General features: G+C 41.6%; 1 protein-coding gene across 1 annotated transcript in view; it reads right to left on the minus strand.

Annotated features, from left to right (window-relative positions):
• Positions 1–277: 277 nt before the first annotated feature.
• The window catches only part of crebrf (creb3 regulatory factor), a 31,907-nt gene continuing 18,568 nt past the window's right edge, over positions 278–13,616 (minus strand). The window contains exons 4-10 of the mRNA XM_084729717.1: positions 12,849–13,024; positions 9,141–10,306; positions 7,707–7,904; positions 6,593–6,782; positions 6,292–6,365; positions 5,998–6,117; positions 278–5,061 (exon numbers count right to left, since the gene is read on the minus strand). Coding sequence (XP_084585843.1) covers positions 4,943–5,061; positions 5,998–6,117; positions 6,292–6,365; positions 6,593–6,782; positions 7,707–7,904; positions 9,141–10,306; positions 12,849–13,024 — 2,043 coding nt within the window. The 3' untranslated portion in view covers positions 278–4,942. The remainder of the gene's footprint in view (positions 5,062–5,997; positions 6,118–6,291; positions 6,366–6,592; positions 6,783–7,706; positions 7,905–9,140; positions 10,307–12,848; positions 13,025–13,616) is intronic.

Genomic DNA, 13,616 nt, shown 5'->3' on the forward strand with positions numbered 1-13,616 from the left:
TCCTTTCGTGAGAGTTGAAGGTTGTGTATGTTTGAATACCGATTTTGGAGAAAAAAGCTGAGAAACTTTGTGAATTCTTGTGACAAGTCTGTTGGCCTTTTTTTTTCAGTTTGTGTAGAGAGCATTGCACTATATTGATTGACATTGATAATTCATAACACACACACACGCACACACACAAAATATTTTGTACAGAGTAAAGAATGGCGACAATAATTGGAATACATAAATATATTTTCTTTTGATTTTATATGTCATCACATATGTCAGATAGAAGAACGATATTACCCTGATTTGCTGAAGAAGAGCTTTATGGATCCACTTAGCTTTTATTGGACAAGAGTAGCACAAAGTTACACACTCTATTAGCTTAATAGTTGACTGTATAGGATTTATGTCATCAGAAATAAAAAGAAGAAGGAATAGTTTTTTACTGGCGTGGATTTTTCACTCACTCCTTGACTGTTAAAATGCCACAGAGTCTCCTGGTTTGAATGTAAAGTTGCACAGCTTGCGCCTATCATGTTAAATGTAAAAACCTGTGAGGACTCTTTCTTGAACCAGCCTCGTGATCGACAACAAAACACACACGCTTCTCGAGTCAGCTGGTCTGCTGTATGTCAACCAGCGGCCCTTTAACCACTGTTGACCCCCCTATCAGACCTGGGCAAAACTGTAGCTGAAAAATGCTTCAAATGTTTTCCCAAAAACATACATGTGAGCACGGATTTTTGAAGTATTTTTCAGATATATTCCACCACGTCTGCTACTTCAGTCAAGGTTGTTTTGAGCCAATCAGGCTGAATGGTTTTGTTGTAGTTGTTGTTGTTGTTGACCGTATACCGGCAGAACAATGTCATAAACCTCGGGCACGCCCCTCAGCATCTGACATGTCTGCCGTGTTATTATTTTTGTTTGTATGTAAGTGAAAAGTCATTTAAGAAGGCAATAAGTGTCCGGATTGAGTCTCCATTTGTAATTGGCTTGCCATACAGTACAGTGATATAGTAACTTCCCCCAAGGCGGCCCGGAACAACATCTTTCAAACGGGCTCTTCCCGGCCGCCCCAGGCTAAACCCCCTCCTCATTAAGTCACAAGTAGAAATCAGTTTACAAATGATAACAATATAGCTCTCTGGAGAAATGTGTCTACACTGTACATCACCCTGAAGAGGAAGCCAAAGCAGAATCAGTTTTTCCATAGGAAACCTCTACTGAAGGCAAATGAATCAAGACGCCAAGGGGGTCAGCATCAGGATCAATGTAGGGGCCCTGGAATCAAAACCCTCTTGTTTTTTTTTAAGACCACAAACACACTATCCCCTGACCAGGAAATAGACATATCCTGTCAAGACACTGGGCTTCCCAAAGCCGAGGAATGATGCGCTCTCGAGCAACACCTCATATCATTACAGGGCTCCAGAAACATGTAGATGTAACCCTCGCCAGGCCATAACACCTATTCCTTTGCTAGTTTATACACCTAGCCAAGTCAGGTAATAGACCTATCCCAGCAAGTAGTCATCAAGTACACTTGCAGCATTCACACCAGGCCTTTTAGCAGCAAATGGAAGAAAAAAATGCTTTTCTTTTTGTTTTGTTTTTTTTTTTCCTTTTTTGGACAAAGTGCTTTTGTTTTCAAACATATAAGATAGAGTATTCTATACATATATATCTAACATTTAGAAGATACATATTAACTTAGAATCTATTTACAAAAAATGAATCACTACTAAGAAAATAGCTATGGACGGTAAGGGGAGAGCAAGTCATTAGGCTACAACTAGACTAAAGAAGTCAAATAAGATACTCATCATTCTAGTTTCAGAAAAAAGCACCATTTCTCCCTTTTTAGACGGAACAGAAAACAGTAAAAATATATTTATATATATATGTGTGTGTGTGTAGCACTAGCTGTTATTCAATCACACGATACAGAAAGACCACAGCTCTGCATCACCATCATCAGTGAAGGAGGACTTTCTGAATTCAGCCTCGTCAAAAACACTTATTTTTGTTTGAATTTGCCTGCCAACCGAGTGACTTCTGGTTGAATTTTAAAAGTCCTGGGAATGGCAGCGTTTATGCAGGGAGTCAGGCATACAGGCATCATGCATTTGTTTAAAGGTTGGACACGCTGGCCTGGATATTGTAACTCTGTGTTTTGGTGAACAAAGTCATTATTTTCGGCTGTGATTGGTCAGGAAGGATGTAAGCTGAAGACCGAAGGCAAAGCCAGGCAGATAAAATTCAACAGTGCAACCTGTCAGTCCCAGGAAAACTAAAATTCAACCGACTTCACAGCTAAAGAGGGAACAAAATCTAAACGACAACGCACAGTGCTGAATCCAGATCAAACTGGGACAAAAATGTGATGGCTTTGGCTTTCTTTACAGCATCTGTGACAAACAACACTGCAGCTGGTTCCTCATCCGCCCTCACATCTCCACTCCACACTGCTGTTGTCCTGGACACGTCCCTGTCCTCGCTAAAGACAGCATGTCCTCATTCTCTTTATAGACCACTCAATCTAGACCGCTGCAATGTGTTTTAAATAAATCCAGTCCTGATTCTCCGTCGTTTCACTCAGCCAGCTAAGGAGACCAGACGGGGTCAAGTGTCAGTTTAAACATCAAACGATCAGATCGACTGGCTGCTCTTTCTCCTCCACATCTCTTTTTCTTTTACTTCCAAACCAACAGGAAAGCTAGCAGGCAGCTAAAGTACAAAAATATAACAAGAACCTGTTTTTTATTTTGTTTTTGTTTTTTTGTGGTTTTTGTGTTTTTTTTTTCCTCTAACTTTCTCGATGCAAGGATAGGCTTTAGAAATGTGTCATGCTTAAAAATGAATCAATTGTCATGAAAAGTGGCATTTCACCATTGATAGATATACCATTAATGTATCTATATACAGTACTTTAAAACACAACTCTGTTAATATTCTGTTGATGAACTAGACCTCGTCTACATACAGAAATCAAACGAGTGACACAGGAACAAAACATTTTGGTTATTGTTGGTGACATTTTGACAAACAAGCAAAAATGTAACATAGCTTATCTACTAGCGCTCTTGGTTTTTTTGCCCTAGAAAGCGCCGTTAACACAATTAGCACATGGAGGGAGGAATCAGTTCAGGAATGAAGTGCTTGCTCGCTAAGCAACAAATCTACTGGAGAAGCCCAGAGATGGGGTAAAATTTTAGATTTAAAAACAAAACAAAAAAAATGAATGAATGTTCCTTTTCTGTACAGAATTGGACCCAAGCTAATTTCACAGTTCAATGAAGTTCCCTGACCCTCCCACATTTCTTACATTCAATACGGCGTCAGGTAAGCTGTGCAAAACCTTACTTTAACTGGCTGGTCGCCATTTCGTTGCATGTGTCTTTGGTACAAAAAACAATCAAAATATAGTGTGCAAATATTTTTTTTGTAACTCTAAACGAAAATATCTGTTAACCCTCCCCCAAAATCCCTAAAGACAAGAGTACCAAAAACCAAAAGTAATCTATTGCAGAGCCCTCCTATATACACAGACTCTGTGGCATCACGCAACGAGAGCTTCCATTTCTTTTATGTACATACAGAATATCTTCAGACGACTGAAATACACACCACACACAGCTGTCTGCCTCCTCACATTCACTAACAACCTCCCTCAGTGTAAATTAGTCCTCTCCTTGGCTGGACCTCAGGGAGTTCTGACCAATCACCTCATCTCACTCGGTCACTCACACACACACACTCAGAAACACACACATACATACACAAGGCACAATGAATAGAACTCTGATCAAACACTAGTATGAACACACCAAACTGTTAGCCTGGCCTTCTCTACTGTACAAAAAGGGGAGCCGGTGCTGTCTTGTTTTTTTCACTGGGAGACACTTGTTATGTACAGTTTCCTAGAGGAAATGGATCACTGTTCATGTCATCTTCATCACCACCAACATCTTCCTCACAGTCTGCTCCCATACTGGCAAAAAAATGCCCGTTTCACCAAGTCCAGTTATAATCAGCTCAAGGCCGAAAAGCACCAAACTACGCACGCTTCCTTCCTCTCCACCTCCTGCTGTTTAAGTTAACGTTGTCAGAATTAAGCTTCCTCCCGCCTGTCAAACAACTTTGACCCAGCAGGATGTCAAAGTTTTCTTTTTTTGTTTCGAGCTTTAAAAGTTAACTCTTATATTTTAACAACAGCAGACCTGATTGGCAAACCGGGGATGGCATGAACATATTTAGGCCTTCAATACAAAATATTTCCTGCCACCCCGAAACGCCTTGGAGCACACTGCTCTTATGTTTTTTTTCCTCTGCAGCTGTCTTGGCAAACAAAGTACTTTACTGAGCAGGTCAATTTAACATCCTGGAGTTAGATTTTGTTGCCATGTGAGGTGAACTTCATCTAGGACTTGATAACTGGATCTTTTTCAACCTTTGATGGTGTCTAGACATGTAACAATTCCTCCTCTGTCATTACAACCTCAAACAACTTGTGTGAAAGTATTCCAGTGGTTACACTCGTGTGACTGTCTCCGTCTGAAGCAGACCTTCAACAGAAGCGACCCTACACAATGCTATGTTAAACACATCTACTAATCACCAGTGGATTTAGAGCGTGCTAGTAGCTATACACCTAACCATCCCTTGCTTTTTGAGGCGCTTTTCCCAACAGACGCTCACGATGGGTTGGGAGACGGTGACGCACTGTTTCTGCGCTCAGTGTGCAGAGACAGAAAGCTAGGGTGTGTATGCCATACAGGTGCATGGCTAAAACAAGCACACATACATACACACAGGGAGTGGTATGTGTGTTTGTGTGACTAACAATGTGTATGTACTCTGGGTTGGAGGGGCATGCAGAGGGGAGCATAGTTACAATGGGACAGCACGGTGGTAATATTTAGTCCACTCCTCTCAGTGGACCGCGGTCTGTCTAGATTTTGGAGGTGGGGACTCGCAGGCCGACCAGTCCGCCGGTGGGGTCGCCGCGTCCTGTGTTGTCCAAGATCTTGTTGACGAAGTCCGAAGTCTGCCCGGCGACAGGTGATGCCACTGCACACACAGAGACACACAATGACTCATTCAGAAATGTTGTTAAAGAGATGTTTGTGCAACTCACTTGCCTCAAACAAACATAAGCAATGGGACAATTCTGGGACACTAGAGAAACTTATGAAATTAGTACGTTTATGCATTATGGAGTATAAACAAATTTCATCCATGAGCCTAATATTTTTCATGCACATTTAAGACTGTATGTTAAAGGGACCCTCGTGGTTGCAGTGATCCAAAATTTTTGAAAAACATTGAAAAACCCATTTGATTGAATACCGACTACTGACCCCTCGCTCCTCTTAACCAGTCGGTCATCAACAACTTATGCCTGATACAGGCCACATTTTGGCCTTTTTTGCAGCTCAGAAACTGATATGAAATGAATAAACCCCTCTTTGCTTGCTCTGCCGCCATCTCTGCTGACCGTCTGGGCAGTCGCCATATTGCATTCAAGGTTCACTAGTAAACAAAGGAGAGCCTGTAACTCGTTTAATTCTGAACCAATTTTCATGAAATCTGATTTGTTATAAATGGGAAAAATTAAACATGATAGTGGTTACTTGTTATAATTAAACTAAGTAAGTTACTGGGGATGATCTACTCAGTTCTGTGCCAAAACATTAACCTTCTGAATAGCCACAAGTTCCACTGGGACATGCAGGCTCTTATCTATGAACAGGCAACATCAAGTCTAAATGATTTTCTTTTGATTAAATACAGCTTTTGTGAGTTTCTCCAAAAATGTAGATTTCTATATCTAGTATCTTGTTTTAAAGCCACCTGGTTGCTTGTGATGTTGTAAATAAATAACAAAATAGTCTAAATAAATGTTTAATTTGAGTGGTTCTCACTCATTGTCCCACATATTGTTTCCTTATTAAGTTTAGACAATCAGGTGAACCCAGTGACCAGTCCGCTGTAAATGATTCTCACCAAGTGTCTCCTGGATGAGATGCTCAAGAGTGTCAGTCATGTTGGTTGGACGCGGAGAAGAGTCCTCCACTCGGGCTACGATCTCCTCCTTGATGGCGTTGATCACAAACAGCAGTCGATCTACAGGAAAACACAGGGCAAGGAACACAAAGAAGCACTGAGCACAAAACCATTCAAATTTAAGCATCTGTCTTGTATTTTTCAGAAGGTAAATTTAAAAAAATTTGATAATTTTAGAGAAATATATTGTCAGAGCTATTTACAAGGCATGAAAAAATAGATGCATGAACTTACCATATTCTGTGCTGAGTCCCCAGAGCTTCACCTTGTTTGCCTCATACTGCGCCTTCTTTTTTAAACGACAAGCTCTGCAAAACACAACAGGTGATAATGATGACGCATAACAGGAAAGAGGACAACTGTTTATCAAACAGTTTGCACTGAGAAACATGACATCCTGCCCAACATCATCATCATGACTACAACTGTACTGTTAACTATTAAATAAATATTCAAGTTCCTATTTTTTTAATTCCTACACTTTGCAGGTGAGCGTAATTATACATAAACATCTGTATATGCAAGTGTATTTTACCTGGACGCCAGCTTGTTCTTCTCCTTGCGGGACCGTGGTCGTGCCGTCAGCGGCAGCTCACTCACGGGGGTCAAGTCGCTGATCACCTTGTTCAGTTTGCGGAGCTCAGTGCCGATCTGCAGCAGCTTGCGAGGATTGGGAGTCAGGTCTTCCACGTCCGTGCGCCGAGACTTCTTCAGCATATACTTTCCTTCATGACGAAAAGAAGGCATTAGAGATTAAAGCTCATTAGACACAGCTTATGATTCTCTCTCACTACAAATATGTATGCACTTTTTGCTTCACACAGTCCACTTTATGAATTAGTTTCTTGTTTATCAAGTCATTATAACTTGATGTACATTAAATAATGTGTGCTGTGAATGAAAAATCAATTACAAAACTTTTGTTTGTACCTTCTTCAGCAAAAACTGCTCTTCTTTATTCCTCTACAATCCATTTAAAGTTTTCCACATAATGATAATTTTGCACAGTTTCTCTGTTCACTGAACATCTTTTAGAGCATTTCTCTTAACTGTCAGCGGTAAACAGACTTTAAGCTGTTGTTTTCCATTCAGTCACAGTTGGTGGCACCTGCGGTGGATCTATAACAGGTGTGCGTTCAGCAACAAAGAAAATAATCACTGTGTGTTGGACCACAAGTAAGTAATAATTCTATATCAATCAACGCCACAAGCTTGAAGTTCTTTTCTCTCTTTTTTTTTTAATTATGTGAAATGATCAAAATGCATTACGAGTCATCCTCTACATATTCACTCACAATTCAGTTTGCATTCACCATGAACGTGAGAGAAATGGTTTGTATTTAACAGTTTTTGCAGGCTCATGTCTTTTATGTGAAAAACGAGACATGCTGCTTTTATTTATTTAATATCTCCAATGTGATCGTTTAAACTGTGGTATCAATGCAACACACTAAAAAGACCAAAAGATTATTTCATTTTCTATAAATTCTTTCCTTTGAAGATCTCATAAAGCTTTTGACTAAACATCATTACATGAAGTCTTAAAGTGAGGCTTATATCCTGTGCTGCCAGCTTGTGTTAATATTTTGCTCCAGTGTGCAGTTTATATATATATATATTTGTGTGTGTGTGTGTGTATGCATATATACCGTGGAGAGGCCCGTTCTTCTGGTACAGGTTGCTAGGCAGCGTGTGTCTGTCCCACTCAGACGGCTTGAGCATACGTTCCTGTTTGGAGGGGGTGAGCTGCTCGCTGTACTCCCAGAAGTAGCGGCGTTTGCCTCTCTTCCGGCTGGAGACTCCTGCTGTCAGGCCTTTAATGTCTTCCATCAGCTCCATGTCGCAGCCTGGTGGAGGCGAGAGAGAGAGCGAGACACGAAAACAGGGAGGAAAAATAGAGACAGAAAGGGAAAGTTAAGGGGAAATAGAGACAAAATGTAATAGGTAATAAATTCAATGCATGATATGTGAGTTTTGTCGCTAGGGGTCTCCCATTAAAAACAATAAGACGATGTTTAATGACATCTGAAGAGGAAACAGCTGATGAAACTCTGACACGACGCAGACAGGAATATTATTCACAGATGAGGTACTGCTGAAGTCTTATTCACATTACATTTAGTCACATTCGCTGACTTCCTTACGTATTCGACATCACAGAAGTGAAAGCAACAAGCAGCTAGACGAAAACAAACCGTTACATTGAATTAATAACAGATTTCTCTGGGTTTAATAATTACTGGAAACAGTTAGAATAATGTACAGAACTCAACAAAATGTATAAAGTATGTCAAGAGTTTTTAGATATTTTAATGCAGAAATGTTACATATTAAAGCCTTAAATAATAAATAAGTTACAAATTGCCAGTGATTGCCAGAGAAACGACGATTCGAAGATTTACTGATTTAGAACATATTGTTTTAAACAATAAATTCAGAACAGCATTAAAAGTGAATATTTCAAATATGAATAAACTTTGCTCCGTGTGTGTGTTCTCCAACTCAGAGGCTGCAGCTTGTTGTGACTGGTTGCTACCTTGGCCAGGTCTCTCTTGTAAAAGAGATTTTCAATCTCAGTGGGATTTCTGGTTAAATAAGGGTAAAATAAATAAAAATAAATTGCAGCAAAATGTTAAATAGCACAGATACAAGGACTGTGAACTTCAGTATTAACTGGAAGGCGGCTGCAAGTAGGGTTGCAAATTTTATGCTTTTTCCTTAAACAAAACGTAAAAATCAATTAATCGTTAATTATTTAAAAGATGCAAAAAAATTGATTTTTTTTGTCTAATTCTCATTTTTATCTATTTTTTTTTTATTTTGAGTTTGATTTTTTTTTTTTTATTCAACAAACGGCTCAGCCAGAATGTCAATCCGGATAAAAATACTGACATTTCTAGACTATCAGTGAATTATCGGTTAAAACATTCACGATCCGTAGCTGCTTATTCATGGAGGGCTGCTGGAGCCGATCCCAGCTGACAACGGGACAGAGGTGGGGTAAACTCTGGACAGGTTGGCAGTTAATTTCTTAATAGCGATTAATTGATTACTGGTTAATCATTAACATCCTTAGCTGGTACCTGGCTCGGAGAAGGCGTCACTCATGTCGTCGTCCTTGTCTGCTTCGTAGTCTTCATCCTCCTCCTCATCCTCTTCCTCCTCATTCTCAGACAGCTCGTGCTCACTGCCGAAGCCCTCGTCGTGGTCTTCGTCATCTAGCTCCAGCCCGTCGCCTTCCTCTTCCTCCGCCTCTTCCTCATCTTCCTCCTCCTCCTCGTCCTCCTCCAGCTGGGAGTGGGCTCTGCTGGCCAGTCTGCTGCGGGTCAGGAACAGGGAGTAGTTGTGTTCCTCCTCTTTGCTCTTCTCCGTGCCCTCAACAACAAGAACGCCACCGCCGCCACTCGCCCCCGCAACGTTGTCACTGCCACTGACCAGCCCAGAGGTGTTGCCCTCCAGGGCCTGGCTCGCCTCAATGAGGTGCGGCACGGCGGCAGACCAGCCTACAGGCATCTCTCTCCTTCCTGTCACCTCTGCCCTCCTCTCAAAGCTCGTCAGGCTGCCAGAGCTGCTGGCCGCGGCAGCAGGGAGTCCCACCAAGGTGGCAATCGCTGAAGTGGAGGCCTTCTCGTCTTGGGGCTGGGAGAGAGGTAGCGGGGGATCTGACCTCTCGTAATCCGTCTGGGAGGGCTTGTCGGGCTGGGTTTTGTGCACAGCGCTCACACGGACTTTGGCCTTCCGTACAAAGTCAGAGCCATGAGAAGTTGGGGCTGCCATCTTGGTTCCTCGTCCCTGGAGCTTGGTTGGAGCTTGGCCATAGTCCTGTGTGAGACTGAGGAGGTTCTGGGTCTTGGCCATGGTCTCAGTGCTGGAGGGGACAGGCCTGGTGGCTTTTTGGGAGCCTTCAGGGAAGTCTGGTAGAAGGCTGCGGGAGGGACGGGAGGAGGACGTGGAGCTTGGGGAGGGCCGCATGGAGCCGGCGCCTGATCCTTGGCCCGGGAAGAGGGGTCTCTTACTGTGACAGGGTAGCTGGGACGGCTGAGGCTGAGGCTGGGGAGCAGGCAGGGACAGGTCAGCAGGGGGGTAGAGTGCCTCACAAACAGGCTGCGAATCCTCGCCATTGAGCTGAGCCAGCGTCGGGGTTCGACCAATCACCTCCTCGTCCTGGTAGGGACTGGAGACGTCATCCAATCCAAGGAAATCCACCTCTTTGGTGCCCCAGATGTCACAGCTGGCCAGCCGTGTGTATCTGCAAAGCACAGAGAGACATGCAGCTCTATCAACAGTGAAAACTTTCATTGTATTCAAACTTTAAAATGTTTCCAAAACACGACAAGGATTTTCAGCTTTTCTTCTGTTTTATATAACTGGAAAGTGAAAACATTTGTACAAAATAAGACATTTGAAAATGTCACTCTAGACTCTTGGAAACTGATGGGCTTTTTAAAAGCATTTTATTATATATACCAAGTGAATAACTGAATGAACAAAGTCTTTGATATATTCATCAATGATGCAAATAATCATTTGTTACAAGGCCTAGATGTGAACTGATCTTTAAGTTACACATTCTTCCACCTTTTTTTTTTTTAGTTGAAACATTTCAAGACTGAATGATCCATCTGTCTCTCAATACATATTGCCAAGAGCAAATCTGCATCTGTTCACAAATGTTTTTTCACCTGTAATTACAACGTTGCGTTCAGGTAATGGTTTTTCAGGCCCCTCTCCAGACACATGCAAAACCACACAAACAGACTTCTACTGACCCAGAAACACGCTCCATAACACAGCTACCAAACGTCAGTGTGGGACTAATCTGGACAGTCGAGGTTGTTAAAGAATGACTCACTCATTAGCCAAAAGACGCAGCACTTTCCACTGTTCCACTTAAACATGACCTCAATCAACCCTGGTAGCAGAAGATACCCCCGTGCCTGCAACAGCCAGCACTTTTCCACCTCAGTTTTAATAGCCTTTGGACTCCAGAAACTGTTGTCTGCCCTCAGCTGACACTCAACATCAGAGAAGACAGTGCACAAACTATTTTGGCAGCAAAGCATCGGGATAGCTGCAGGACAGACGGAGCATCACCTGAGATCTCAGGAGACTGCGGCAGCCAGCTGCTTTGTTGTTTACCGACCTCTTAAACCACTCCCTGGCTCGGAGCGAAACCACTACCTGCTTCAAATCATCCGCCGTCAACCTGCCTGTGTCAAACCAAGATGACCTGCCTCCACGATTACATGTCAGTGATGGTAAACTCTTCTGCCATAAAAACCTTTAGGCACCTGTCCAATCTCATAATGCTCACAGAATAACTTCTCATCTGGCATTCCAACAGTAAAAAACAGTCTCATGATTCAGAGAACCACAAACCTCCTCCTGTGCTTGAAGCCTCTTTACTGACTTCAGTCAGTTCAGCTAATCCTGAGGGATTTGGAGCATAATTACTTGAGAAGGAAAATATTTATAAAAAAATCCTTTTATCAAGCAAATAAGTCAAACATTGACAGGTCTCAGTTTCTCAAATGTGAGGTTTTACTCGGTTTTATGTCATTAATTGATACTTTTAGGCTTCTGAGTGTTGTTTGGACAAAACAAGTATTTTGAAGACAGAAGATCTTGGCCGCTGGGAAGTTTTTACAACATCCAGTCAATTTGCAGACTATAAAGACTTACAGATTAAAAGAGCTTTCATATTTTGCTGATTTAGAAGCCCCCTCAGGACAAAATAGTAGTGTTTCCTCTCCAAAACCACAAAATATAACATCAAAAATAAAATAATCAAATTATTTACTTGCTTCTTTTTAACTGGCTAATGCCCAACTTACTTACTTACTTTGCCTGGAAAAATGTAAACATAAGCTCTTCTGGTCTGCATGCCGTAAGTGATTATTGACAGCAGCAAGACAACGTAAATGGTTTTGGTTCACAATAATCTACAGTGTCTATGTTCATCATAATGAAGAGACGTATCACCAAGTGCAAAAAAGCTGGCAACCGATGTGTTTGTAATAGTTTTTTTTAAACAAATAATGGAGCTCTTTGGCACAGAGGGATAAACTAGATCAGACTTTGTCACAACAGTACTAGACAACAGTCTACAAAAGACACTCAAAACCTCTTTCAGTACCATGGAAAAAAATAGGATACGTTTTGTCTTTCTCAAAAAATTACCAAATGCTAGTATTGTATTGTCTTTAAACACGTGTTACTGAGAAAATATTGATGCTTCAATATTGTCGACCTTGGACTGTTGTGATACTGATACCAGCATCAGAAATGTTTTTTTAAATGCACTGGTCTCAGATCAGTACTCGGCAGACCCAGTACACAAAGTTCAGGTATTGGAATTGGTATCAAGAGGGAAAAGATGATACTGAAACATCACTATGTGTAGTTTTCGTGGAATTTGCCGGACAATAAGAAAAATATTGAATTTTCAAATGTCTCTAGGAAACTATCACAACAGATACAGAGAGGCTACATTTAACAGCGTTTTAAACTTTTTTTTCAGGTGTTTTTCCCTCAAAGTCGATGATGTGCTGCCCATTTAAAACAGATGAGTCTTCTTGACATTAAATGTGACTTCTTGTAGTTCTTGTTCTTGTTCATGTGTAAAATTGTGCATAACTCTTCGCAACATAAGCCTCCTTAACTCCAGAAAGTCTGAGGATAAGTGAAAGGCAGAATGCCATATACCGTATGTTTTTATATCTTATTTACTTGCTGCTGTTTTTAAACTTGATCTAAAATAAACTCCTGCACATCAATAAATAATCCAGTACCTGGTGAGGTCTTCCCAGTAGGAGTCCCACTGTTCGAACACTGAGCTGCTGTAGACTGTCTCACACTCGCCCAGACCCATGAGCTGATCCACACATCCCTCCACCTCCTTCCCTCCGTCCCCGACCCCCACCACACTGTCCCCACAGGGACTCTGTCGGTGGGTCATGTCTCTGTCCTGCAGAGAGAAAGAAAACATGGAGCGGAGTCAAGATTTCCTATTTTTAAATTCTATTCAGTTCACTTTTTGTTTTCATTTTACTGTCACGACATTGTCATGAGGACATTTTGGCCGTGATTATTCACTATGAATTCATATTAGCACATGTCATGTCTGTGAATATCAACAGAGCTGAAGTGTGACGCCATTTCTAATTTGTTTTTCTGTCAGGAGTGTTTGAATTTGACCAGGATGAGGCTCATGAGTGGTCCAAGTCTGCTGGCTGTCCCAGAATCAGATGCTTCTGTCTTCACAGGAGAGACAGAAGTGATCATAACAAAACATAAATAGTTTTATTGTATGTATAGTAAAAGAGGTTACTGAAGCTGTATCTGTCCAGGGTTGAAGAAGATGGCAGATCATCCAACACTCCATCATCCCATTAATGTGTTACTATGGTGCAAGAAATTGACAGCGCGGCAGTGAATCACTATTGTTTAGTCTGCGGCGGAGTATATTGAGACAGACACCTGGAGCTGACAGCGTGAGCAGTGACAGGTGAGCTGTCTGCTGTTCTGTGAGCCTGCCAAATGTCACACAGCTGATAAAC

The sequence above is a fragment of the Lutjanus erythropterus genome, chromosome 11, assembly GCF_056507025.1.
Source record: "Lutjanus erythropterus isolate fLutEry1 chromosome 11, fLutEry1.hap2, whole genome shotgun sequence".
Lineage (NCBI taxonomy): Eukaryota > Metazoa > Chordata > Actinopteri > Lutjaniformes > Lutjanidae > Lutjanus > Lutjanus erythropterus.